The sequence below is a fragment of the Theobroma cacao genome, chromosome 8, assembly GCF_000208745.1.
Source record: "Theobroma cacao cultivar B97-61/B2 chromosome 8, Criollo_cocoa_genome_V2, whole genome shotgun sequence".
Lineage (NCBI taxonomy): Eukaryota > Viridiplantae > Streptophyta > Magnoliopsida > Malvales > Malvaceae > Theobroma > Theobroma cacao.
Genome location: NC_030857.1, coordinates 2,743,700 through 2,769,856, shown reverse-complemented (window position 1 = coordinate 2,769,856; position 26,157 = coordinate 2,743,700). Strand labels below are relative to the sequence as shown.

The 26,157-nt window shown below is 34.8% G+C and overlaps 4 protein-coding genes across 5 annotated transcripts; 3 read left to right on the top strand and 1 right to left on the bottom strand.

Moving 5' to 3' along the window:
- On the top strand, positions 775–5,742 carry LOC18591716 (bromodomain-containing protein 9). Its single transcript, XM_018126249.1, has 9 exons — positions 775–1,265; positions 1,904–1,940; positions 2,047–2,125; positions 2,223–2,268; positions 2,359–2,457; positions 3,243–3,311; positions 3,397–3,745; positions 3,862–4,010; positions 4,498–5,742. Exons 1-9 carry the CDS (start codon positions 816–818, stop codon positions 5,332–5,334), a joined length of 2,115 nt encoding a protein of 704 aa, XP_017981738.1. The 5' UTR covers positions 775–815; the 3' UTR covers positions 5,335–5,742.
- Positions 8,853–13,509, top strand: LOC18591715. 2 transcript variants are annotated; one of them, XM_018126394.1, is made up of 9 exons: positions 8,853–9,364; positions 10,009–10,045; positions 10,152–10,230; positions 10,331–10,376; positions 10,512–10,565; positions 11,357–11,425; positions 11,510–11,858; positions 11,976–12,124; positions 12,614–13,509. In XM_018126394.1, the coding sequence occupies exons 1-9, from the start codon at positions 8,912–8,914 to the stop codon at positions 13,451–13,453; spliced, it is 2,076 nt and encodes a 691-aa protein (XP_017981883.1). In that variant the 5' UTR covers positions 8,853–8,911; the 3' UTR covers positions 13,454–13,509. The 2 variants fall into 2 exon arrangements, with proteins under 2 accessions (XP_017981883.1, XP_007018062.2); XM_007018000.2 differs by having other exon boundaries at positions 10,467–10,565.
- Positions 14,704–16,845, bottom strand: LOC18591714 (glycosyltransferase family 92 protein Os08g0121900). The gene has a single exon (XM_007017999.2). It carries the CDS (start codon positions 16,571–16,573, stop codon positions 14,771–14,773), a length of 1,803 nt encoding a protein of 600 aa, XP_007018061.2. The 5' UTR covers positions 16,574–16,845; the 3' UTR covers positions 14,704–14,770.
- On the top strand, positions 21,742–26,081 carry LOC18591713 (serine/threonine-protein kinase CDL1). The gene is made up of 7 exons (XM_018126125.1): positions 21,742–22,212; positions 22,308–22,343; positions 22,489–22,652; positions 22,782–22,971; positions 23,992–24,383; positions 24,695–25,043; positions 25,839–26,081. Exons 1-6 carry the CDS (start codon positions 22,113–22,115, stop codon positions 25,004–25,006), a joined length of 1,194 nt encoding a protein of 397 aa, XP_017981614.1. The 5' UTR covers positions 21,742–22,112; the 3' UTR covers positions 25,007–25,043; positions 25,839–26,081.

The window sequence follows — 26,157 nt, the reverse complement described above, 5'->3', positions numbered from 1 at the left end:
GCATGAAAAACATGCATATGCTTCAATCCAAAGCCTTTTTCTAAATAAAATTTGTTTGAGTGTTGCAAAATTATTCTATCAATAATTTTCTTGGTTATATATATATTAATTAATATTTTGTTTTTAATTAGATGTTTCGAAAAGGTTATCTAAAATTCCAATAATCGAACGAGTTAAGCATTAAGTAAATTCACGTAATTAGTTTAAATTTATAATAGTACTAGTTAGACATAAAGAAGAACCTTTGAGAAATTTTTTATGTGGAAGAATTCTTCTTACCTTTAGGAGTATTTTATAATGAAAATTTTGACATTATTCAACTAGGATAAGATTGTTTTGACTACTTTTACCTTTATTTGTTTTGTTGTGTGAGACAAATTAAGTATTATTGGTTTCTTCAAATAATTGACTAAAGTTAAACTTTCATAAGTTAATTATAAAGATTCTTATTTATCTCATAAGATATTGAAAAATAATAAAAAAAATTAGCGGGTAAATTAATGTATGTGGTAAATGAAATTATATTTGTGAAATTTGAATATAGATAATAATATATCTCACACAAGCAATGAAGCGAATTCGTGTCACGTGTCACATCGCGTGAGAGCTCGGCACATCCATCCATTTCACGTGACTTTCCCTCCACGGTGGCATCCTAGCCCCGCGACTCGCACGTACCGACCCCATTCCCCAATATTCTCATTAAAAAAAGAATAAATTAAATAATAAAAAAAAGAAAAGGAAAAAAATCCAAGGGCTGTTTAGAAAAAGAAAAAAGATAACAAAGGGGAAACAAAATAAAGAAGAAAAAGCAAATGAGAGGGGAGATAGCAGCAGAGACAATGACGAAGAAGAAGAAGAAGAAGGGACGACCGTCTCTCTTAGAACTCCAAAAACGCTCTCTCAAACAACAACAACAACAGGAGCAGCAGCAATTGCAACGACAAAAAAACCCTAATCTCATAAACCCTAATTTTTCTACCAATTCGAACCGCCGATCCACTCGCCGGAACCCCAATCTCGATGGAGGCTCCCCGGTGCCCGAATGGATTGACGGAGGAGACGACGACGACGACGAGCGCCAACAGAAAAAGCATAAGCTATTGCTTGGCCTCAATTCTTCTCGTAATCGTCAGCATTATCCAAATTCTTCGGCGCCCAATTCGGCCTCCTACGGATCCGATTCGAATGCGGATGGTGAGGATCCTGAGGCGTCCCTCAAGCGCGGCAAAGTTGCCTCACTCCGTCCTGGATCTGATCAAATGGTGATTAATTATCCATTAATATATATATTTTGGCGTCGAAATAGCTTTTCGTGGGTTTTTGAAAGTGAATTTTTTTAGAAACAGAAACAAAAAAGTTTTTCCTTGTACGTTTGGATATTGATTTATTTATATTTTGAAATTGAAATTTTGGATTTCGCGCGTGAATTGAATTTTTGTGATTGGATCGGAGATGAATGACCGAGTTTGACTAAGTCATGTGCTTTTTTTTTTTTTGGGTTATTGGATATTTATTTTAACTTTTTGGATTTTTGGAAATCTTGAAATTGTTTTGAACACAGTTCTGCTTTCTTTATTTCCTAATTCACGAATTTTCCATTATTATTATTCTTTGTTGTCTTGTGTTTAATCTGACCTTTATTTATGTGCAAAATAATAGATGCACAGACCATCATGTCTGAAAAGCTTCAATTTGTCTTTTCTTTTCTTTAATAATAATAATTCAAAGTTTTTTTTTTCTCTTGTACTTGCATTGCATTGTTGTAGCCTTTTACTGTAACTTTCCTCACTGATTCTTCAAAATCCAAAGCTAATATCTCCACCTAGAGTTTTTATTTTGGGAGTTAAATAAAGATATAGTATATGTTTGTAATTGATAAGAGAGTTTATCTTGGATGCAGGGGGAAAAGGTTTCGAAAGCGACGGACACTCTTCATGGTATAAATCAATCTCGGTTTTCATGAAAAGGCATTTCTGGGAATTCTTAAAATAAGTGTTGGGTTTTGGTAATTAAATTAATTTTATGTTATTTATATGTGGACAGGGTCACCGGTGGAGTCTGGCCCCACGACACCTTTGCCAGACAAAAAGTTGTTGGTGTTCATTCTTGACAGGCTTCAAAAGTATGTGTTATTTTTGCTCTATTCGATTTTTCCTTTCTTTTTTTTTTATCCTATCTTCTTTTTATTGGGTTTTTATTTTTTCTGCTTAATCTTCCAGGAAGGACACGTATGGGGCTTACTCTGAGCCAGTGGATCCTGAAGAGGTGCATCTTCTTTTTCATTATTGCATAAATGTAGATTAATGAAAAGTGAAATCCCAGTTCATGAGATGATGTTGGATTGATTTGATACAGCTGCCTGATTACCTTGACATTATTGCACACCCAATGGACTTTCAGACAGTCAGGAAAAAACTTGACGGGGGAGCTTATACAACCTTGGAACAATTTGAGGTTTGTTTTGCAAGCTTTCTCTTTGCTATGCGGATCTAATTTCCATCAGTCTGTCTACCCTGGGACAAAGTGGACAGGACAGTTGATTAAGTTGTTTTGACTGCTTAAGCTTCGATGGTGATTAAGTTTCTGTTCATATTTTCTGGATCTATCTTGTTGATTTGTGTGTTTTCACAAAAATGTTGTATACACCCAGTCATGTTTTTGCTGCTGATCAAACAAGTCTTAGTAGAATAGGGAGGTACACTATGACTTTTGAGATTACTGTGGTGATGTTGACTATGATGTTTTAGTTCTTCATATTAAGTCCAGCAGGTATAATCATCATTGGCTAGCTGTTTGGCCTGTTAAGTGTGAAGGACTTTTTAATTTGGTTTGGGAATATGGATCATGTTTCTACTTGCCCTTGACTTTTTAATTCTTCTTTTACATATAAAATATAGAAGTTCATTTGTGCTACCAATGATTTGTCCTGGATTTATGGAATTTGATAGTAAAACTTGTTTTGTTTTGTTTAGTTTGGGATCATAACAGTGTACTCATTTCCCAGCAGACAACTTTATATGCCATGAGTTGCTTTCTGAGGTTAACTGGGAAGATTAAAATCCTGATGATATTATTTTCAAGTCAATATGCATGTTTTGGACTTGACCAGTCCAGATAGTGCATTAATTTCATAAACATTGTAATGACAAAACTTTGTTTTAAGGGAAAACGGTTTCCTGCATATGATACTTGATGTTGCTATGACTGTAATCTGAAACCTGTAACTTTGATTCATGCAGAAAGATGTTCTTCTGATATGCTCGAATGCAATGAAGTATAATGCACCAGATACTATTTACTTTCGACAGGTTTGGCTAGGTCCCCATTTGTATTAATTCCTTTGTTTTGGTACTCTGGTTTCTGTTATTTTAATCATCTGGGCTGGTTGGTTAGGCACGATCAATGCAAGAGCTGGCTAAAAAGGACTTTGAGAACTTGAGGCAAGATAGCGATGAGGGTGAACCACAACCAAAGGTCGTAAGGAGAGGACGGCCACCTGGAAAGAGCCTCAAAAAGTCATTGGAGTCATCTTCTTTAGACCGTGTTGGTTCTGAGTTTTCTTCAGGTGCAACTCTAGCTACAGGACCAGATGCTTCCAGCCTTTCAAACACTTACAATTTAAGGAAAGGACCTAGTTCACATAAGCTCCGGCCTGCTGATACATCAGTCAGGCCCTCCTGGGTTTCTCATAGCAATGAAAATCATGCCAGCTGGTCATCTGAATGGGAGAACGAATTTCCAGGTTTGGCTTTAACAGTCTGTGACATTAAATATATTCTTCATTCTATACTCTTTAATGTAAAATCTAGTTTGGTATATTTTTTATGCATATGGAGCTAATTTTCTCTCACTTTGCAGCTTCTGTTGTGAAGGCTGTGATGAAGTATGGGAAGAAACATTTTCCAGTAGATGAGAACAAGCGTGACACCTACAACCCTTCATCGACTTGCAGACATGAGCAGCCTATCTTTTCCACATTGGATGAAGAATTGAAGCAACTGATTCCGGTGTGTTTTGTGTGTGTTTATGCTTCAATCATTAATGCATTATTTAAAAGATTAATCTAATGAGTTGCATACATGGAATGTCTGATCAACCTTAAATTTGTCAAGTACGAATAAAAGAATCCTAATATTACTTTTGTGAATAATAAATGGTGTAAAGAATTCTGGTGTAAGAATAACTGGATTTGTGCTGGTAAATTTGACCCTATTTTATGTTTATATATTATGCCAAAATGGTCTTTGAACATTCTGACATACCAATTATTGATTGCTAAGAAAAAAGGAAAAAAATGAGGATAATTGGCTGATGATAGTAAACAATCAGGATCACATTGGTAGAATATATTACTTGATCCCTTATATAATCATGGCAATCTCACTGACTAATGGTTTTTATCTCAATTTTATTTTCTTGGTTAATTTCTATGTCAATTATAAAATGTTTACCCATTGGAAACCTTCTCATTTTTCCTTTTCTAATGTGTATCAGGTTGGTCTGAGTGCAGAAAATGGTTATGCTACAAGCTTGGCACGTTTTGCTGCTGATCTTGGACCTGTTGTTTGGAAAATCGCTTCAAAGAAAATTGAAAGTGTTTTGCCTAGTGGACTGAAGTTTGGTCCTGGATGGGTAGGAGAAAACAGGACAATAGAGCAGCCACAACTTTCATTTTCTGAAAAGCAGAAATCTTCAAATTCTCTTTCTGATCACCATTCTAGCAGGCTTTTTTCTCCTCCAGCTACTTCAGGTTCAAACTCAATTGCCGGAAGTAGAGTTCCTTCGCAAGGTAGAGAAGATGCAGAAACTGTCAGAGGACTAGGTTCTCAAAATGACTTTACTTCACCATATAGCAAAGTTGGTGACATCAAGTCTGCACCTCTTCATCAGTTTCAGCAAAGACCTTTACTGCACTCGGGTATCAATGGTTCTATTGGTGGATTCGGGATTGGTTATCCTCCTCAAATGAGATTGGTAACACAGCCTGGGAATCCCTTGTCTGAAAAGACTTCAGTGACTTCTCAAACACATGGCATGGTTTCAGGTAGCAGCACCGCCATGTGCCCGATGCCTGCAAGTGATTTTCTTTCCAGCGAGGCTAAGTTTGCAGATAGTTCAACTACTTTACATTCTGGAAATACAATGGCTGTAGGTCCTGACCTGGCATCACATGCAGCAACTAATGTTGGGCTTCTGCAGAAATCCTATAATCAACAAGATTTCCTTCCATTTCCCCCGGATCTTAATGTGAGATTCCTGGCACCAGGTTCACCTAGTTCTAGTGTACCAATTGGTTCACCCCAGCACCCAGATTTAGCATTGCAACTCTGATAATTGGCGGCATTATTTCCATATGATTTGACATAAGGTAATTGCAGTGTTAGGTCTTCGCCTGTATATGAATGAAAATATGGAGCCGAATTTATCACATTTTTCATTGGATGGTTCACTGAGTAGGAGTTCCTCAAGAAGTCGTAAGATCAGATGGTAGGAAAAATTTGTACAGATTGATATATCAAAATTTTTCAAAAGGTAAAAAAAAAAAAATCAACAGATTTATATGTGACATCTGACTCGATGTTTAGATATTCTGAGTTGTTCAGTTGAAAACAGGAACATGAAAATATAGTAGCTCAAAAATAGAAAAGTGGAGCAGACTGTTAATTTGTTAACTTGATGATTCCCACTGTTTATTTGCATTTGTTGAAGATGTATGTCAGTGAGATGTTCATTGGAATTCTTTGGGGGTCGTTCAAGGTGCACAAAATTGATGTTGTATATCAGAGAAAAGGCTTATGGTCTTCGTTCTGTTTAGATCGTAATCTGGCATGACCTTTGATTTTATTCTCATAACCATAAAGCTTTTTTAAAAAAAAAAAAAACTTTTGTTCACAAATTGGTTTGGTAAATATCAAGTCATAGCCTTCTTCTATAATGAAATTTAGCCATGGATACGGGGTTCCAAGCATCTAAATGTTCATTCGAAGCCTACTCTGAATGGATGCAAACCATGCCTTTCCATACTTAAGTGCTAAAATTAAACTCGAACGGCAATAGTAAATGACTCCTTACAAGTTAATATTAGCATAGCATTTTTTACTTTATTTTCGACTGGAAAAAAAAATTCAACTTTTTTATAAGCTTTCGACTGTTTTTCAATTTCTATATGTTATATTATCTTTCTTTTTGTTCTGATTGACTGATCTCTATTTATAGTTTCTACTTAACTTGGAATATACATTTTTTGGACCCGCATATCAAATATTAAGCCCGGTGAATGCCCGATCTGGCGATCAATGTTTGGAACATTAGAATGAATGGAAATTATTGCAACGGAAAAGAGCGAAGAGAAAGCACTGATATTTCCTCCAATCAAATTGCAGGGTTAGCGTTAAGAAACTCTTACGGCATCTTTAATGGTTTTACACGTCTGACAGCATTTAAGAGAGAGCGGTGACCGGCTTCCTAGGTAGTGGGTAGTAAATATAAACCTAGTTCTATAATGGCAATAGCTATAGGGCCTGGGCCGGAACAGAGGAGTTAGTAGTGTTTATTTATACTGTTTTTTTCTTGTTATTTTTAAAAAATTTTATAAATGTTCAAAATTTTTTTTTTTGATTTTGATATATTTTATATTAAAATTTAAATATTTTTATAATGTAATTATTCCATACATTTTATCATAAAAAATCTAAAAATAATTATTTTAAAATATTTCATAAAAATGAAAAAAATATACTAGTAAGTAAGCTAGTAGCATGCATTCTTCATTTAAAAAAATTTTAAATCAATAAGAGATGAGATGGATATTAAGAATATAAATATTGATTTTTTATTATTAATGATATATGTTTTTTAAGTTAAGAACATAAGCTCGAGGTTTATAAGGTTACTTAAATTCAATTTTTAAAATTTTAAATCGCATGAGATTGGATTTAAAGTTTGACCAGTAATAATTTTTTTTGTAACATGTTGAATTGAATTAGTCTAATATTTGAGATTCTTATTTATCGATGATTAATTTCTTATTAAAATAAAAGTTTATTTTGGTTTAAATTAAAATAAGAATTTATTTTAAATATAATAAAAAATACTAAGAGTAATGGTAGCCTTTTAGTTTTATGGCAAATGAGGATAAAAAAAAGTAATTAATTACTCGGCCAACCATTTTGGAGGCTTCGAAATTGTACCTTAATTTGGCAGGGCGGCGTTAGGAGCTAGTGACTAGAGATACGTCCACGCCCTAACTTTCTATGATCTATCTATTATTTTATATTTAGATAGTAATCATTTTACCTTTTTAAAGTAAAGATATAACTTCAGTAATTTTTTTTTGGCCACGGTCCCTATTTTAATGTCACAGAACATTCTCATTGGTATTTGGACACTGAAACCTTATTTTGCCTTCTACGTTTCCGGTCCTTTATGACCAAAGGACATGCCATTTCTATGTTACAAGCTAATATATATATGATTAAAAGTGTCCAAAAAAAAAATTATCATATATATATTTAGAGATTTTAATTAAAAATTAAACAAGGTTTCCCCTCTCCACAAGGTGCCAACCCCAACTTTCAATCGGATTCCATTTGTTTGTTTCTTTGTTTAAAGATAAAAGAAAGTATGTATATGTAGACATACTCAAAATCAACATGCTGCAAAAGCAAAATTCACAAGTTAAAATTCTACTGATACATGTGATATAAGTAGTACACAGTTTAATTAGGTGAATTATGGGGATTGGGATGATACTTGATGTTACAAGTTCATAATTTCGATCTAAAATACATGATTATTAAGTGGAATAATATTTTTATTAATAAATTCATGATTCACACTATATTTTACTAATGTGAGATACATAATGTTCTATCTTATCTAATTATACAATATCTTATCATATTTCGATTTTTACATAAGTTATGAAATCAAGTCGATATAGTTACATAATTTTATATTTATCTTTTTCCAAATCTGACCTCAAAAAAATTAATAGCCTGCTGAAATACTAATCCCTCAAATTAACACACGCAAGCATTGGATCACATCACATTCCATATACAAGGGGGGGCCTCTGTATTTATTTCATCCATTGGGCCTTAATTGTGGATACCCCGAGCTTCCAAAATCTTGTTACTACAACATCCCATTAATTAAATATAATATCATGTTCATAATTAATCCAGACTTACCTCGATGTTGCAGAAAATGGGTTCAAAATTAAGACTACAATATGTTAGCTAATTTAGTTTTAAGAGTATAATTACAAACTTAGCTTGTCTTCTCAATAATTAATACAAGAAAACAATAATTTTTTGGTTGAAAGAATCTTTTATCAAAACCATTTCTTTTTTCAAATGTATTAGTGACAGATTTTTTTCAAAAAATTTTTGATAAACCCAAATTAGGTCAGAAATCAATCAATAATAATTTACGATCAAATCAAATGATAAAGTAAACTGATGTTGACGAATCATACCCTCTGTTAATTAATGAAGGCATAGTTCTGATTTTGTTCAATTAAAGGGAAATGCAACATAACAGGGATCCATTGGAATCTTGCTTTTACACAAAGGTCAGTTTCTTCTATAGATATGGCTGAACTTTGTATCCCTTGCCTGTATAGTCAGTAAAAGGGAAAATAAATTGCTATAATTAAGCCAAATAAATTATGCTTGGACAATATCCCCCGCCACTCCCCACTATAGTCCTTTCAATAAAAAAAAATATAATTTTCAAAAATTTAAATAAATTTTTATTTTTTATTACATTCATAAAATTTATACTTTTTATTTAAAAAATTTTAAGATATTATAAAAAAACCATATATAATAAAAAAAAATTCAAAGGTTGTTTAGAAAAAGAAGAAAAAAAACAATGGGGAAAAAAAATAAAGGAGAAAAAGCAAATGGGAGGGGAGATAGCAGCAGGGACAATGACGAAGAAGAAGAAAAAGGAGGGACTACCCTCTCACTTAGAACTCCAGAAACGCTCTATCAAACAACAACAACAGGATGAGGAGCAGCAGCAATCGCACCAACAAAAAAACCCTAATCTCATAAACCCTAATTTTTCTACCAATTCGAACCGCCGATCCACTCGACGGAACCCCAATCTTGATGGAGGCTCCCCGTTGCCCGAATGGATTGACGGAGGGGAAGATGACGACGACGAGCGCCAACAGAAGAAGCATAAGTTATTGCTTGGCCTCAATTCTTCTCGTAATCGTCAGCATTATCCGAATTCTTCGGCGCCCAAAACGGCCTCCTACAGTTCTGATTCGAATGCGGATAGTGAGGATCCTGAGGTGCCCCTCAAGCGCCGCAAAGTTGCCTCCTTCCGTCCTGGATCTGATCAAATGGTGATTCATTATCCATTAATATATAAGTTTTTGGAGTCGAAATAGCTTTTCGTGGGTTTTTGAAAGTGAATTTTTTTTAGAAACAGAAAGAAAAAAGTTTTTCCTTGTACTCGGATATTGATTTATTTATTTTTTGAAATTGAACTTTTGGATTTCGTGCGTCAATTGAATATTTGTGATGGGATCGGAGATGGATGGCCGAGTTTGACTAAGTCATGTGCTTTTTTTTGTTTTGGGTTATTGGATATTTATTTTTAACTTTTTGGATTTTTGGGAACCTTGAAATTGTGTTCAACACAGTTCTGCTTTCTTTATTTCCTAATTTAGGAATTTTCCATTATTATTTTGTTTTTGTTGTCTTGTGTTTAATCTGACCTTTATTTATGTGCAAAATAATGGATGCACAGACCATCATGTCTGAAAAGCTTTAATTTGTCTTTTATTTTCTTTAACAATAATAATTCAAAGTTTATTTATTTTTTCTCTTGTACTCGCTTTGCGTTGTTGTAACTTTTTACTGTAACTTTCCTCACTGATTCTTCGAAATCCAAAGCAAATATCTCCACCTAGAATTTTTATTTTGGGAGTTAAATAAATATATAGTACATGTTTGTAATTGATAAGAGAGTTTATCTTGCATACAGGGAGAAAAGGTATCGAAAGCGACAGAGACTCTTCATGGTATAAATCAATCTCGGTTTTCATGAAAAGACATTTCTGGGAATTCTTAAAATAAGTGTTGGGTTTTGGTAATTAAATTAATTTTATGTCATTTATACGTGGACAGGGTCACCGGTGGATTCTGGCTCCACGACACCTTTGCCAGACAAAAAGTTGTTGGTGTTCATTCTTGACAAGCTGCAAAAGTATGTGTTATTTTCGCTTCATTCGATTTCTCCTTTCTTTTTTTTTTTTTATCATATCTTCTTTTTATTGGGTTTTGATTGTTTCTCTTTAATCTTGCAGGAAGGACACTTACGGGGTTTTCTCTGAGCCAGTGGATCCTGAAGAGGTGCACTTTCTTTTTAATTATTGCATAAATGTAGATTAATGAAAAGTGAAATCCCAGTTCATGAGATGATGTTGGATTGATTTGATACAGCTTCCTGATTACTCTGACATTATTGCACACCCAATGGACTTTCAGACAGTCAGGAAAAAACTTGATGGGGGAGCTTATACAACCTTGGAACAATTTGAGGTGTGTTTTGCAAGCTTTCTCTTTGCTATGTGCATCCAATGTCCATCAGTCTGTCTACCCTGGGACAAAGTGGACAGGACAGTTGATTAAGTTGTTTGACTGCTTAAGCTTCAATGACGATTAAGTTTCTGTTCATATTTTCTGGATCTATCTTGTTGGTTTGTGTGTTTTCACAAAAATGTTGTATAAACCCAGTCATGTTTTTGCTGCCGATCAAACAAGTCTTAGGAGAATAGGGAGGTACACTATGACTTTTGAGATTACTGTGGTGATGTTGACTACAATGTTTTAGTACTTCATATTAAGTCCAGTAGGGTTAATCATCATTGGGTAGCCATTTGGCCTGTTAAGTGTGAAAGACTTTTTAATTTGGTTTTGGGAAGATGGATCATGTTTCTACTTGCCCTTGACTTTTTTAATTCTTCTTTTACATATAACATATAGTTCATTTCTGCTGCCAATGATTTGCCCTGGATTTGTGGAATTTGATAGTGAAACTTGTTTTGTTTAGTTTGGGATCATAACAGTGTACTCATTTCCTAGCGGACAACTTTATATGCCATGAGTTGCTTTTTGAGGTTAACTGGGAAGATTAAAATCCTGATGATATTATTTTCAAGTGGATATGTATGCTTTGGACTTGACCAGTCAGGATAGTGCTTTAATTTCACAAACACTGTAATGACAAAACTTTGTTATATGGGATTTAGTTTCCTGCATATGCTTTTTCTCCAAGGATACTTGATGTTGCTACAACTGGAATCTGAAACTCGTGACTTTGATTCATGCAGAAAGATGTTTTTCTGATATGCTCAAATGCAATGAAGTTTAATGCACCAGATACTATTTACTTTCGACAGGTTTGGCTAGGTCCCCATTGTATTAATTCCTTTGTTTTGGTACTCTGGCTTCTGTTATTTTAATCATCTGGGCTGGTTGGTTAGGCACGATCAATGCAAGAGCTAGCTAAAAAGGACTTTGAGAATTTGAGGCAAGATAGAGATGAGGGTGAACCACAACTGAAGGTCGCGAGGAGAGGACGACCACCTGGAAAGAGCCTCAAAAAGTCATCGGAGTCATCTTCTTTTAACCGTGTTGGTTCTGAGTTTTCTTCAGGTGCAACTCTAGCTACAGGACCAGATGCTTCAAGCCTTTCAAACACATACAATTTAAGGAAAGGAACTAGTTCACTTAAGCTCCGGCCTGCCGATACATTAGTCAGGCCCTCCTGGGGTTCTCATAGCAATGAAAATCATGCCAGCTGGTCACCTGAATGGGGGAACGAATTTCCAGGTTTGTGTTTAATAGTCTGTTACATTAAATATATTCTTCATTCTTTACTTTTTAAAGTAAAATCTAGTTGGTACATATTTTTTATGCATATGGAGCTAATTTTCTCTCACTTTGCAGCTTCTGTTGTCAAGGCTGTGATGAAGTATGGGAAGAAACTTTTTCCATTAGATGAGAACAGGCGTGACACCTACAACCCTTCATCAACTTGCGAACTTGAGCAGCCTATCTTTTTCACCTTGGATGAAGAATTAAAGCAACTTATTCCGGTGTGTTTTGTGTGTGTTTATGCTGCAATTATTGCCATTAATGCATTAGTTAAAAGATTACATTAATATAAAGAGTTGTATAGATGGAATGTCTGATCAACCTTAAATTCGTCAAGTATGAATAAAAGAATCCTAATATTACTTTTATGAATAATAAATTGTATAAGGAATTCTGGTGCAAGAATAACTAGATTTGTGTGGGTAAATTTGACCCTATTTTATGTTCTATATATAAAGCCAAAATGGTTTTGAACATTCTAACATATCATATTGATTGGAAAGAAAAAAATCAGGATAATTGCGTAATGATAGCAAACAATCAGGATCACATGGGTAGAATATATTACTTGATACCTTGTATAATCATGGCAATCTCACTGACTAATGGTTTTTATCTCCTCAATTTTATTTTCTTGGTTAACTTCTTTATCAATGACAAAATTTACCCATTGATAACCTTTTCTTTTCCCCTTTTCCAATGTGTATCAGGTTGGTCTGAGTGTAGAAAATGGTTATGCTGCAAGCTTGGCACGTTTTGCTGCATATCTTGGACCTGTTCTTTGGAAAATTGCTTCAAAGAAAATCGAAAGTGTTTTGCCTAGTGGACTGAAGTTTGGTCCTGGATGGGTAGGAGAAAACAGGACAGTAGAGCAGCCACAACTTTTTTCATTTTCTGAAAAGCAGAAATCTTCAAATTCTCTTTCTGATCACCATTCTAGCAGGCCTTTTTCTCCTCCAGCTACTTCTGGTTCAAACTCTATTGCTGGAAGTAGATTTCCTTTGCAAGGTAGAGAAGACGCAGAAACTGTCAGAGGACTAAGTTCGCAAAATGACCTCACTTCACTTTATACCAAAGTTGGTGGCATTAAGTCTGCACCTCCTCATCAGTTTCAGCACAGACCTTTACCGCACTCGGGTATTAATGGTTCTATTGGTGGATTCGGCATTGGTTATCCTCCTCAAATGGGATTGGTAACACAGCCTGGGAATCCCTTGTCTGAAAAGACTTCAGTGCCTTCTCCAACACATGGCATGGTTTCGGGTAGCAGCTCCGCCATGTGCCCGATGCCTGCAAGTGATTTTCTTTCAAACGAGGCTAAGTTTGCAGGTAGTTCAGGTACTATACATTCTGGAAATACAATGGCTGTAGGCCCTGACCTGGCCTCACATACGGCAACTAATGTTGGGCTTCTGCGGAAATCCTATAATAAACAAGATTTCCTTCCATTTACCCCGGATCTTAATGTGAGATTCCTGGCACCAGGTTCACCTAGTTCTAGTGTACCAAATGGTTCACCCCAGCACCCAGATTTAGCATTGCAACTCTGATAATTGGCAGCATTATTTCCATATGATTTGACATAAGGTAATTGCAGTGTTCTTTATTTTTTCGAATATAATTTTTAAATTCAAACAAAAAAAAAACGTAAATTTAGTTTAAACTTGAGGAAATGATTTAAAAGCAAAACAGTCGTGGACGTTGAAAGCACCATCGTTAATGCCCAGTCTGGAGGTCTTGCGGTTGCATCCATCCATGTCTTCCGTTCCAATTCCAATGAAAAATAAATGCTACCCAAATTGAAAAGCCTGATGGAACATCATTTTTTTGCTTAGCTTTCAACTCGTAATCTCATTCCAATTTTCCCCCAAGGACATGACTCCGTCGAGCCTGATTAATAACGTTATCATCATCCACCGTCTTGATAAGGTGGGAAAAGACCTCCACATATCTCATTTTCCAATTACTTGGGTCAATATTTGCAGGTCACCTCTTTCCAATCACATTGAGAACAACATCGGGGAGTGGTTATCATGCTTTATAAACTAAGTTAAATTGATAGTAGCATTCAAATTAATTTGCAGCAATGGAAGCCAACCAACGCCTTCCCGTTTTTTATCCTACATTTCAATAATTTCTAATACAAATTTTTCGATTCAAGGTAACATTAATCTTCCATCTCCAATACACTCGATTTGTTTTTCCTACTTAATATTCTGTACTTCTCTTTTTGAGATGTCTCAAAATGAATTTTTCTTTCTTAATACTTCATATTTTTAATTTTTAATTTTTTTTCAAATTAAAAAATATCGAATATGTATATAATATTAAAAAATTAAATTTTAATATAAAACGTATCAAACTTAAAATTTTTATCTTAATTGAAAATCAACACTCATTAAGAGCTTTGCCCTTTCCACCATCATTAAATCATGATCGATGGATGAGCTTAATCCAATGGGGATGCAGTATCAATCAAGCCAGATTCTTTGCGTACAATTAATATTTAAATTAATTAACTATGAAATGAAAGCAAGTAGACATCCTCAAGAAAAGAAATTCTTTTGATCTGTTCGGGTCAATCAGAAAAGTAACAAAATCGAAGCGCCTATCTGTCCCCAAAAAAGGGGGAAAAAAACTCCTTTCTCTGATCTTATTATTACCTTGAAAGGAATAAAAAATTGAGTAAAAAAAAAAAAAAACCAACTTGGTTCAAGCCTCAAACTATTAACAACAATTTTACACTGTTTGTCACCCCCGCCCCACCCCCCCCCCCCACACAATCAAATCTACGCCAAAAAGAAGGAAAATTTTGAATCTACTGCTATGGCTGTGTGGCTCTCTCTATCACCATGGCTCTAAATTGTTCATCTTTGCCATGCCATTTTTAACCCCTCGGGCGTTTGAGAAGTGAACCATCTTTGGGTCAAAAGTTTTAACCGTTCATCTTTCACATCACAGAACATATTTTCCCAGTTTTCTGGTTTGATGGGTTGGAACCCTAACCCCGGGGTCCGGTCCTTAGAGTTTGGATTCACCCCTGTCCTCCAATCCGCAACGAAAGCTGAAACCCTTCGTCGAAACTTGGTCATGAATTCAGGCCAAGCTTGGTACTTGTAATGGTTCAACGCGGCCACGTCCAGTGGCAAGTCTTGCCAGCTGTAGTAACTGTTGTTCAAACCGAAGTGATGGATGACGTTAAGCAACGAATAATCAATGGCGTCTAACAGAACTATCGATTTGTGCCTTTGCTCGACTCGTCTACGACAGTTGTAACCTTGTATCACCCCTTCCGCCGGATGCTCCTTTTGTTCCGACGGTCCGAAATCGTTGCACTTGATCGAAACTTGTCCGATCGGTGGGTTGGTGGACGATGGCAACAGAGATGGAAGCATGGCTTTGGATGGTTGAGAAGAATTTTTAAGCCATGACGGTGAAAATATAAACTCATCGACATCGACATACATCATCCACGCGCATGAATCTTTGCCGTAAACCGCGCTGTGAGAGAATCCGGCTTCTTGAGTCTTCGGCCATACCCAGAAAATCCTTTCGATGTTATAATCTTCTTCGTTAAGCTCCTTTATCACCCTCTTTAGATCATCATCGCTTTCGTTATCGTATATGAAGAACTTGTCGACACCAATCTTGGAATGGTACATCACCCATTCTCTCAAGAACTTCGCCACGTTGTAAACCATGGTGGTGGCGCACAAGAGCGATTTCGGCTTTGGGTTCGCCGGCGTCCGCCTGGAACTCGGACTGTAATATGCAACCGAAGGGATGACCACCTTTTGTCTGTTGATTTCGAGGGACACTTTGATTCTTTCGGCTGTTGCGATAGGAATATTTACCGCCGTTAAATTCGGATGTTGGCACCTGAACACCTCCTGCATTGAGCTGGTAACAGGGGTTCTAACGGCGCTGTTTTCTTCGTCACCGAACACGCAACTGAATTCCTCTGGAGGCCTGTTGATACCCTGACGGTTGTTAACGCCTTTGACGAACAGAATCACGTCGGTCTCAGTTGAGAACGACTCGTAAACCAAGAAGCCCCAACGTGGCATCACTGGCGCCGGAGTGATAACTGCCGATTCCTTCTCCAGCGAACTGGTCAGCACAGGCCGGTGAAACGGCTGGCGTCTGCGGTTTCCCTTAGGAAGAATGCACTTGAACGCCGTCGCATTACTGAAAGGTAAGACCCCCGATAAATTGGCTGGAGAAGCCTCGCCGTTGGGGAAAAGGCAATACAAACTCTCCTCGGAAGGTGAGGTCAAGGGGGTGCCGGCCGAGACGAGGACGAGGACCTCCCAGTTAGGCAAAAGAACCGAAACCGAATCGACGGGTCCTTGAATGGAGGACACGCGTCGAGTCCGGTGAGTGAGCTCCTTGATTTCTTCTCTGATGACATGGTTGTAAGAACCCGGGTCCTTGAGTGAGGCGGTGAGGTTTTTGGGATAAAACCGGAGCTCCGTAAGGGAATGGGATATGGCATCGCGGGAGAGATGGAGAGAATAGAAAGCGGAGAGAAGAACGCAAAAGAAAACAAGAAGGAGGGTGGTGGGTGCTTTGCGACGCATGGTTTCGCTCAAGCTGAAACTGAAACTTAAAGGGAAAGAAAGTAAACAAAGGGAAGGGGAAGATGGGGATTTCTTTATAGGAAAACTCATCGGTTATTTTAGGTTTGTGTTTTGTCCCCAAAAAGGAACAAAAACAATTTGGAGCATACCTGTATATGGAACGTTTCAGCTGTCAACAGCAAATTAAAGCTTTGGTAGCTCTCACCTTCTCCAATATACGGAAACAGAGCTGTGAATCTCTGATTCATTTACCATGAATGGAATCGAAACCGGAAGAATATCAATGGTATTTGCTATGGTTCAGAGCTTGAAACATGGGACGACGGGATTTTGATCAACTCTTTCCCTTCACTTGTTCTTCAAGTCTGCGTATATTTCCACGAAGGCTACTTTGTTGGGAGGAAAGTCTCGATTTTAAAGGGTTTTTAGATATTGAAAGATACTACTAAGAGAACTGAGATTTCTAACTTGTTACGGGATTCTTCTTTGATTATGCAGTTTGAAGTTTTCCATGCAAGTTAATTACTGGGTTGGCTCCGTATTTCATTAATTACCGTCAAACTTGGTTTAATGACTCAGTTAATTCCTCATGTAATTTGTGGAAACTTGTTTCCCAGAGAACTAAACAGTCAACAATTACGGTCAAACAGGTTGCCATAGGTAAATTAAGGAGTAGAAGATGCGACTCAGTGAGTAAAATCCGTTTTATCGCGACAATATTACCAATTTCTCCCATAGCCAATTGAGTTAACTTTGCTCACGTTATTTGGTTAGTGATTTTCAGAATTTTTTTAATTTATAATTAAATATTTAACTGAGGGGAAAAGGCTTAAAAATTGTTATTCACAAAATAAGCTTGCCCAAATCCCAATATTCACTACCAAAATCTGATTTTTTTTTTGGTTAACTAGTTAAATTAATTTTATCTTGAAGGATGCTCTATCTGAATTAATTAATTACCTATTTTATATGAATTTTACTTGTACTATGATGTTATCATATTATATTAATATTAACATTCTAACAAGTGTTTTTTCAGACAAAAAAATAAATCTACAAACTAACAAATGCAAATTTTTTTTAGAAAAAAATTGAGTGATCTCAAAATTAAAATAAAAAGAAAAACAATCATAGTACATTGTTAGTAACAAATCAACTATATATATCAATCATGTGTTATCGTTATTCTTTCCTTAATCAAAACATCTTTCTTTTTTTTCTTTTTTATAATGATCATAATTAATTAACCACTTAATCATTAATCCATCTTGGGTTACGAGTAGTTTATGTCTACTAAAATATTCTCATTTGAACTTAAAATCGAGTAAAATTTAGATAAAAATTTTAAAATTTGGCATGGTCGGTGATAAAGAAACTAATTAAATAAAATACTTATGTAAGGGAAAAAAATTAGCCGAATTTAAGATTGTATAATTGTTTCCTTTTCTTGAAATGATAATTAACTCTTAAATGCAAATTCTTTTTTCTTAATTTAGAAAATGAGTTAGCAATAATACAAGTGAGGATTGAGGAGAGAAGCCAAAGGCATGGCTTTACAGCTATAAACATCTCATGCACTTTTGTAAGCCAAGGTTGTACTTCATTTGCACACAAAGTTGCATTCTTTGCTCTCAATTCTCTCAACTTTATGCCCCCATTGCACATTTTCTCTGTTTGCCAATTTATTATATCCTTTGATTGCTTCAAAAGTTAACTCACGTGTTTGCCTTTTTTCCCCCCAATTTGTTTTATTTTTAATTAAGCAATTATTTGTTTTTTATCTTTTAGGAACCTAACGAAAGCCATGAATGTATTTAGAATATATATATTGAAAGATGGAAGATAGGTCATATTTATTAATTAACTATATATATTGTTCTATATCTAGAATTTGTAGTATATAATATATTTCCAAAAAGAAAGAAAAAATATATTATATCCGTCCCTTTTTTATATTTATTTTTTTAAGATATCCCAAAATGAAGTTTTCTTTTTCTTTTTTAAAGACCTAATTCTTACTTTTTCTATACTATAAATTTATTTTTCATTTTTCATATGAAAATATATTAAACATCTATATTATAAAAAAATTTAAATTTTAATGTAAAATATATTAAATGATTAATGAGAAAAATTAATAATATATAATACTAGTTTATATATATATATATATAATTTGAAGTTAGATATCTGTTGACTAACAAATGTTTAATGAGTAGAGGAAATTTAATCCACATTCTTTTCAATATAATTAGATTTATATCTTCTGATTAATTAATTTATAAGTAAATAATTGAATGCACTTGAACATTAGCCTTTTTGATTGGTGTGTAAACAGAGTAAGGTTTGAATCTCTCTTTACTCAAAAAAAGAAAAATCATGTAAATAATTATAAAAGTAAATAAAAACTAATTTTTATAGTTGGCTAACACGCCACGGTTAGCTAACGTGTTGATCTCAAAGCTAACACGTTGATGCCATCAAGTCAATGAAACACGCATACTTCTATATTCTATAAATTCTGTCCATAGACATGAGTAACATTTAGGCCATGTATTCAGGTACCGGAAAAGGAAAAGGGAGAATAAAATATTAAGAATGTTAAGGGGGATTATAATCGAGATCAAACAAGATTTGAGTGGTATAATTATTATCTGCCACGAGTTCAAATAATAATTATTTACTTGAATTATATTATATTATATTATATTTTATTAGGTTTTAAGTTAAAAAATTATGACTTTGTTTTATAAATTACTTATAATTAATTTACCATTTACTAAAATTTATTAGTATTTTAAATATAATTTAAACTTTAATTTTTTAATTTAATTTTTATTAATAGCATATATATAAATTCATTTTTTTATATTTCAAGTTTGAATATTTTTAAAAGTATTAATAATCAAATTCAAATATTAAGAGTTGATTTTTAATCAAATTTAAATAAAAAATAAAAAATTTTAATTTTAATAAGATTCGAATTCAAATACTTAAGAACTAACGGACTCCTAACTTAGACTGAAGTTAAAATAACAAGGGCAATCAATTTATATGGGCTTATCAGCCGTGTTCGAAGGAAGCATCTAAGTGAAAGTGTATCTGGTCTTCATTCTAACCAGTGGCCCAAACCAATCCTGGACTAAACTTTAATCCGAACCAAAGAAACAGAGAGAGAGAACAAAAATCCAACCCAGAACCAATGAGAGTTGGGCCTCCTTTTTGGAGAGAAAGAAAAGTTGGGGCCTTCTTAGCTTTTTTTTTTGCACCGAAGAAAGAAAATTTCTCCACGTATTATTTCGAAACATTGCCAGCAGTAATTCTCGGAGGCCAAACATAAATTACGATGATAAAAAATAAAATAAAATTGAAGAGTGTGGATCAGGGTGTCGTAGATTCAGCTTTCCTCACGCTCTTGGGATCTTGGTCAAGATACAGCTGCACCTTTTTTTTTTCCTCTGTTCACACAAATGAATGGAAAATAGTTGACGGAATCCATTTCCCACCGTTGCTTTGTTCCGGAAGTCAATGGCTCTGATTTTGGAGAGTTTTTTTTATTTTTATTTATTAAATTCCCCTCTCTTTTACTCTCTTTTTTAATAAATTAATTATTTTGTCTCAAAGGAAAAAAATTCCATTAATTAATGATACTAAATAGGAGTGAATTTTTGAATTGGATCTGAAAAAGTGGTAATCTAAAATATCCTTTAAAAAAAAAAGAGAAAAAAATAAGAAAAGAGGAAAAAATGAGAGTTTGCGTGAGATTGGATTTGGAACTAAATTCATGGAGAGATTTTGTCTCATTTAGAGACATCGCATGATGCACTTTCTTTTTCTAACACAAGTTTTTGAGCTTGCCAAGTTCCTAAACAAACTCACACATGACACACCCAAAGACCAAAACAAGGCAGGGACAATCTCCTTGTTCCCGAAACGCCACATAATGCTCCGTTTCATTTGTCCCAAAATTTGTCGTTTTTTGCGGTCAAAACGCTCCCAAAATAAACTAGTACTAAATGATCATCATCTGTTGACTAATTAATAAACTAAAACCGGATTAAAGTGCATAAGACAAAGGGGGTTCAGCCCGTCACGCGGGATGCAGAATGGGGCCCCGGTGATTGAACGAATCCAGGGCCGTTTCCCTAATTGCCAAACGCGTTGCGTCGGGTCCCATCACCGGACAATTAACAGTAATTAGAGTTTTAGTTGAATTCGACCCAAATCGAAATAATAGATTAAAATCGAAATAATTGATCGAATCGATTGAATTAATTGATACGATTCAGTTATTTTGATTTTAATTTTAAATTAGTTAAGTGCATAATCGATTAAAGCTGTTTACTTAATTGATTTGTTTCATTATTTTAATTTTAGTTTTAAATTAATTAAAAGTATAATTTTTTTATTTATATAATCTAATTTTTATATTTAAAATTTTTAATTGATTGATTCAATCGATCAAAATATGTTATATATACTTTAATATTTTTAACAGTAATATCATTGTGAAATTGAAAATTATAGAAGACAGTGATAAAAAATACTTATAAATATAAATATAATTCTATTTCGAGTATTTGAATTTTTAAATATATTTTAATGAATTAAATTATCATTTTTAGAATTCTTGAAACTAATTAATGGACACGTGACAACTTCATCACCAGTGTCAGAAGCCGTAATAAGGGGAGGGGAGGCAGGGCAAAACGGTAAAGATGGGGCCACCCAGAGCGCAACGTTTAAATAAGGCAAGAGGAGGAGAAGCGCAAAAGAGAGGAGCACAGAGGGAGAGAGAGAGAGTGAGTGAGGAGGATGGAGAGCGACCTGCAACAATCATGCACCAACATTAATGCAAAGAAAAATCCATAAAAACAGAAACAAAACAGGCCCACACACTCCCTTCTCCAATCCATTTTTCTTTCCTTTCCTTTCCCTTTCTTTTCTTTTCCTTTTTTGCGAAATTAAAAGGAGAAAAAGAAACATTAAAGGAGGAAACAAAAAGGCAAACTCATTATTGTTTGCCGCTAAATCTGGCGCTTAATTTCTTCCTCTCTCTCACTAAATTTAACACATTAATGCTCCACCTCGCTTCTTTTTTCTCTTTTACCCTTCCTTCCCATTTTTGCAAATCTCCTCTGTCTCTGGCAGACTTGTAGCGGCAGTAATTTCTTGTTCAATTATTAAAATTTTCATTTGGGGTACATTATTTTCTCTTCCTCTTATTGATTTTCGTACTAGATATTTGGTTTTTTTTTATTGGCTGAATTCTCGGGGTTTGTTTTTTTTTTTTCCTTTCTGGGTCTTTTTTATATAGAGATTACAGTTATTGCGGCGCGTTTTGCTGATTAGGATCTGAAAGGCATTAGGCTGCGGGCAGAGCTAGTGGTTTGTTTGGAGAGAAAGGAAGAGACTTTCTGTTTCTTCTCTCTTCTTTCCTCCGCAGCTTGGTTTTAGGAATCTGTTTTCTCTTAAAGAAAAAAAAGTTTCTGTACATGTAGAAAGGTGGAGTTGGTTCAAGGAAAGAGACAATGGGAGATTTTGGTTGATGGATTACAAGTAGCGTTGTTTGCGAGTGTTCAAATTTGGTTGTTTAATTGCAATAATTGTGGGGTTAAGCAGAAAGAGGATGAGTTGTTTTCCTTGCTTAAATCCTCGTTCTAAGGATATAAGGATCGACATTGATAATGGAAGTCGAACGACTTCTCGCCATTCCGCTGATTCCTCAGGTTCTCTTTTATTTTCTCGGTTCTCATTGTAATTTTTTTCTTTTTATTTTTGTATAATTTGCATTTTTGTTAAATTCTTTGTTTTTTTTAACCAGTTTCCGGCGGTACGAGGGGAAAGGCAAGTCTAGATGGTAATGCTAAGATTTTGACACCCAATTTCGTAGAAAGCTTCTTTCTTTTTGTTTAAACTCTGGATTTGATTGTTTTCGCTGGTGCTGAACTGCTAATCCTGACCCCAAACTTTTTTTCTTTCTTCTTTGTGAAATTTCGGTACAGAGCATAAGAAAGGAGGTGATCAAAGGAAGGACTCCAAAGGCAGCGGGGCCCGTAGTTTCACATTTCGAGAGTTGGCAACAGCAACAAGCAATTTCAGAGAAACCAATTTGTTGGGGGAAGGAGGATTTGGAAGAGTTTTCAAAGGTCGATTGGAGACAGGGGAGGCAAGTTGCTGCGTTTCACTATTCCTTATCTTTGTCTGCCTTTATCACTTAAATTGTATAAATTTCGCATTTTATATATCTCTTTGGACATTTCAAATTTGACTTGGGTAATTTGATTCTTGTAAGCAGATTGTTGCTGTTAAACAACTTAATCATGACGGTCTTCAGGGCTATCAGGAATTCATTGTTGAGGTTCTTATGCTGAGCTTGTTACACCATGTTAATCTGGTCACCTTGATTGGCTACTGCACTGCTGGAGATCAGAGGCTCTTGGTTTATGAATACATGCCGATGGGCAGTTTGGAAGATCATCTTTTTGGTAATATCTATTAAGTGCTGATTCTGTTGAATAGCGGTTTTACTTCCACCTTATCTATTGTTTCTTGTTTCCTTTCGTTAATAGTGTCCCTTGTTATGTTTGTAGACTTTTTGCTTTACAATACGCCTTTAGGGCATGCTTTACTTACTAATGACGCAGAATTCTAATTTGCACGTAAGGATTTTGCTGTTGATCTTGGAGCTATGTCAGGAGAAATTCAAATTAACTAATAATTTTTGCTTCCCTGATTACTTATTAAGTTCTTGGCACTAGGCATTGTTTTAATTGTAATATTGCCCATAATTTGTTTAAGCGTTTTACCCTTTTGGTCCATGAAGTTTCCACTTATTAGATGAATTGATGACAGCCAATTTTTATTTTCATTCTTGAAAATTTTATAACTCCTAAAGCTAATTTGTGCTTTGCATGGCTGTGGATCAAGCAATTGTCTAAATGAGCTGATAAATGATGTGTATTTGCTTGCTGGAATAGTGTTCATATTTCCTATTAAATATGCATAGCACTTGGAAATGTAAATATTCATAATTTGGCACCAAGTGGGATGTATTCCACCTTGTTTTTCTCAATGTATTTTTACTTGAATGCTTGGTCGTGTACCACTTTATTCATATGATTTCATGTAGTGTTAATCAGACCATTCTTGTATATAAGGGAAAGATTCTGATAGTTTTGTATGTGAAAATTCTGTGCTGTAAATCTCTGAACATTTATTCACAGATGCTCATTTCCTTTTGTTTTATAGTATGCTCAACTTTAACAAGCCTCTTGTTTATCGCATTCTAGATTTCATCTTTTGTACTTTGATCTAGGACTTGGGAGATTCTACTATTAATAATACTGAAATTAGGTTTCATTATGATTCCAGACGGTCAATTGAGGGTCACTATGTTAGTCTAAAAAAGCATTGAATGATTTTTCTTTGTTTCCTAATAATAATTCTTCCAAATGTTGTAACTATTCCTCATGTCTCAAGTGCCAACAAATTAAATATGTTTTCAGATCTAGAACCTGGTCAAGAGCCTCTGAGTTGGAATAAACGAATAAAGATTGCTGTTGGTGCTGCTCGAGGACTCGAATATCTACACTGCAAGGCCAATCCACCTGTCATTTATCGTGACTTGAAGTCAGCAAATATTTTGCTGGATAATGATTTCAACCCAAAACTCTCAGATTTTGGCTTAGCAAAATTGGGTCCTGTGGGTGACAATACTCATGTTTCAACCAGGGTAATGGGAACATATGGATACTGTGCCCCAGAATATGCTATGAGTGGTAAATTAACTCTTAAGTCTGACATATATAGTTTTGGGGTGGTGCTTTTGGAGTTGATAACTGGACGAAAGGCAATAGATACCAATAAGAAGCATGCAGAGCAGAACTTGGTTTCATGGGTAATTTATCGTTTGATTTATATCTCTTTTCCCCTTTGAGTTTTACTGTTTCAATGCAGTTTGACTTCTTTCCTTTCATTTCCCTTTACCTCCCTCTCCTTTCCTCCATGGGGCTGTATCTCATATTTATGCTATTTTTCTTGCACCATCCCTTTCGTTCCTTTCCTTCGAAGTTTGTATTTCCCTTTAGACCTGTAGAATATCTTCAGTCTTTAATAAGTAACAACGAATAGTGGAATTTGTATTTCTATCACCGCATTTTGAAGTCTTCTTTCTTTCTTTCTTTTTTTTTACAATTTTGTGTGTTGCAGTCCCGTCCGCTTTTGAAAGACCAGAAGAAGTTTGGCCTATTGGTTGATCCTTTAATTCGAGGATGTTATCCTCGCCGTTGCTTGAACTATGCAATTGCAATTACTGCTATGTGTCTCAATGAAGAAGCCAACTTCCGCCCCCTTATTGGTGATATTGCTGTGGCTCTTGAATATTTGGCTTCTCAGAGTCAGAATTGGAGCCCTGAATCGCGCAGTGTTGAGGTTCGCAGTGCCTCACAAACCTCACCAATGCAAACAGGGAAAGGTACCCATCATCAATCTAATTCCAGAAGGAGTTTGGCCTATGTTTGAAGTTGTTCGATAAGAGCTGTCAAGAAACTTCAATCATGTAAGCTACAACTCATTTTTTATTGGAGATGCATATTTGCTTTGTTTTGTTATAATGGATGAGGGGAGAATTCATATTTGTTGGTAATTGGCAAAAGATCTGCTCTTTCCATCACATAAATGCTGTCCTAATTCGACTTTTTTTAGTCAAATTTTTTAACTTTTACCTTAATTATTTTAAATATTTGATTAAATCAAATTTTAATAAATATATATTTGAAAACTACTTTATTCAAAATTTTTTAAAATAATTAATCATGATTTATAAATATATAGTGGTCAAATTTGAAAAAAAAAAATTAATAAAAAGTTAAATTCAAACACTATTTAAGTATTTGTTATTTGGAAGTAAGCTCGGAAGGCAGATTTCGCTTGTGAACTAGTGGCCTTGTTAATTCAAATAATTTGGACAATTAGTAGTTTTCCACATTCCTTTTTAGTTTAGATTTTGAATTAGGTTGGTGATTGGTATCAGACAACAGGTGGTGTGAGTGCAATTTGCAGTCAGAATTTTAAAGTATTTAGGAAAGAATGCTATCTTTCTGCAGTTTGCTTCTCTTCTTTCTCATTGTCAAGAGAAACAAACAAAACTCGTTTTTTTTTCTTTTTCATATGGTTTTTTGAGGATATGTTTTCTGAAACATAGTAGAGAGCTGGTTTGATTCCTTTTAGATTCTTTTCTCTTTGAAAGTTGGTGTTTTATAGTTTTTAACTTTTTTCTTCATTTGATTTATTCAAACGGAAAAGAATGATAGAATTAGCATTTTGACTGAGATGGATTTTCGTATGATTGCAGTTACCTCATGGAGTGTAGAAGGAAGACTTGCCAGACTCTATAGACACCAACAAATGCGTACATATGTGGGTACATTTTAATATGTAAATTAGGGTATTGAAGGATTGGCATTTCTTCCATGAAAACATGGTAGAACTGCCAAAAGTTATAAGTTATTGCATTGTGTGGGAAGCACTGTGGACGCTTGTCATCTTTATTTAGAACACTCATGGAATGCACAAGTTTTCTCCTTACTTAGATGAACTCTGCTTTGGTAGAGTCTTCCGCTAAATTCATTTTTCTATATATATATATATATATATATATATATATAATGTGG

Bases quoted from the DNA above. Each gene is read 5' to 3' on its own strand.
- LOC18591716 (XM_018126249.1), top strand. From the start codon at position 816: ATGAGAGGGGAGATAGCAGCAGAGACAATGACGAAGAAGAAGAAGAAG. The intron at 2,269-2,358 runs GTGCATCTTCTT...GATTTGATACAG, and splicing joins AGCCAGTGGATCCTGAAGAG to CTGCCTGATTACCTTGACAT. The intron at 3,312-3,396 runs GTTTGGCTAGGT...CTGGTTGGTTAG, and splicing joins ATACTATTTACTTTCGACAG to GCACGATCAATGCAAGAGCT.
- LOC18591715 (XM_007018000.2), top strand. From the start codon at position 8,912: ATGGGAGGGGAGATAGCAGCAGGGACAATGACGAAGAAGAAGAAAAAG. The intron at 10,046-10,151 runs GTATAAATCAAT...ATACGTGGACAG, and splicing joins AGCGACAGAGACTCTTCATG to GGTCACCGGTGGATTCTGGC. The intron at 11,859-11,975 runs GTTTGTGTTTAA...CTCACTTTGCAG, and splicing joins ATGGGGGAACGAATTTCCAG to CTTCTGTTGTCAAGGCTGTG.
- LOC18591714 (XM_007017999.2), bottom strand. From the start codon at position 16,573: ATGAGTTTTCCTATAAAGAAATCCCCATCTTCCCCTTCCCTTTGTTTA.
- LOC18591713 (XM_018126125.1), top strand. From the start codon at position 22,113: ATGAGTTGTTTTCCTTGCTTAAATCCTCGTTCTAAGGATATAAGGATC. The intron at 22,344-22,488 runs GTAATGCTAAGA...ATTTCGGTACAG, and splicing joins GGGAAAGGCAAGTCTAGATG to AGCATAAGAAAGGAGGTGAT. The intron at 24,384-24,694 runs GTAATTTATCGT...TGTGTGTTGCAG, and splicing joins AGCAGAACTTGGTTTCATGG to TCCCGTCCGCTTTTGAAAGA.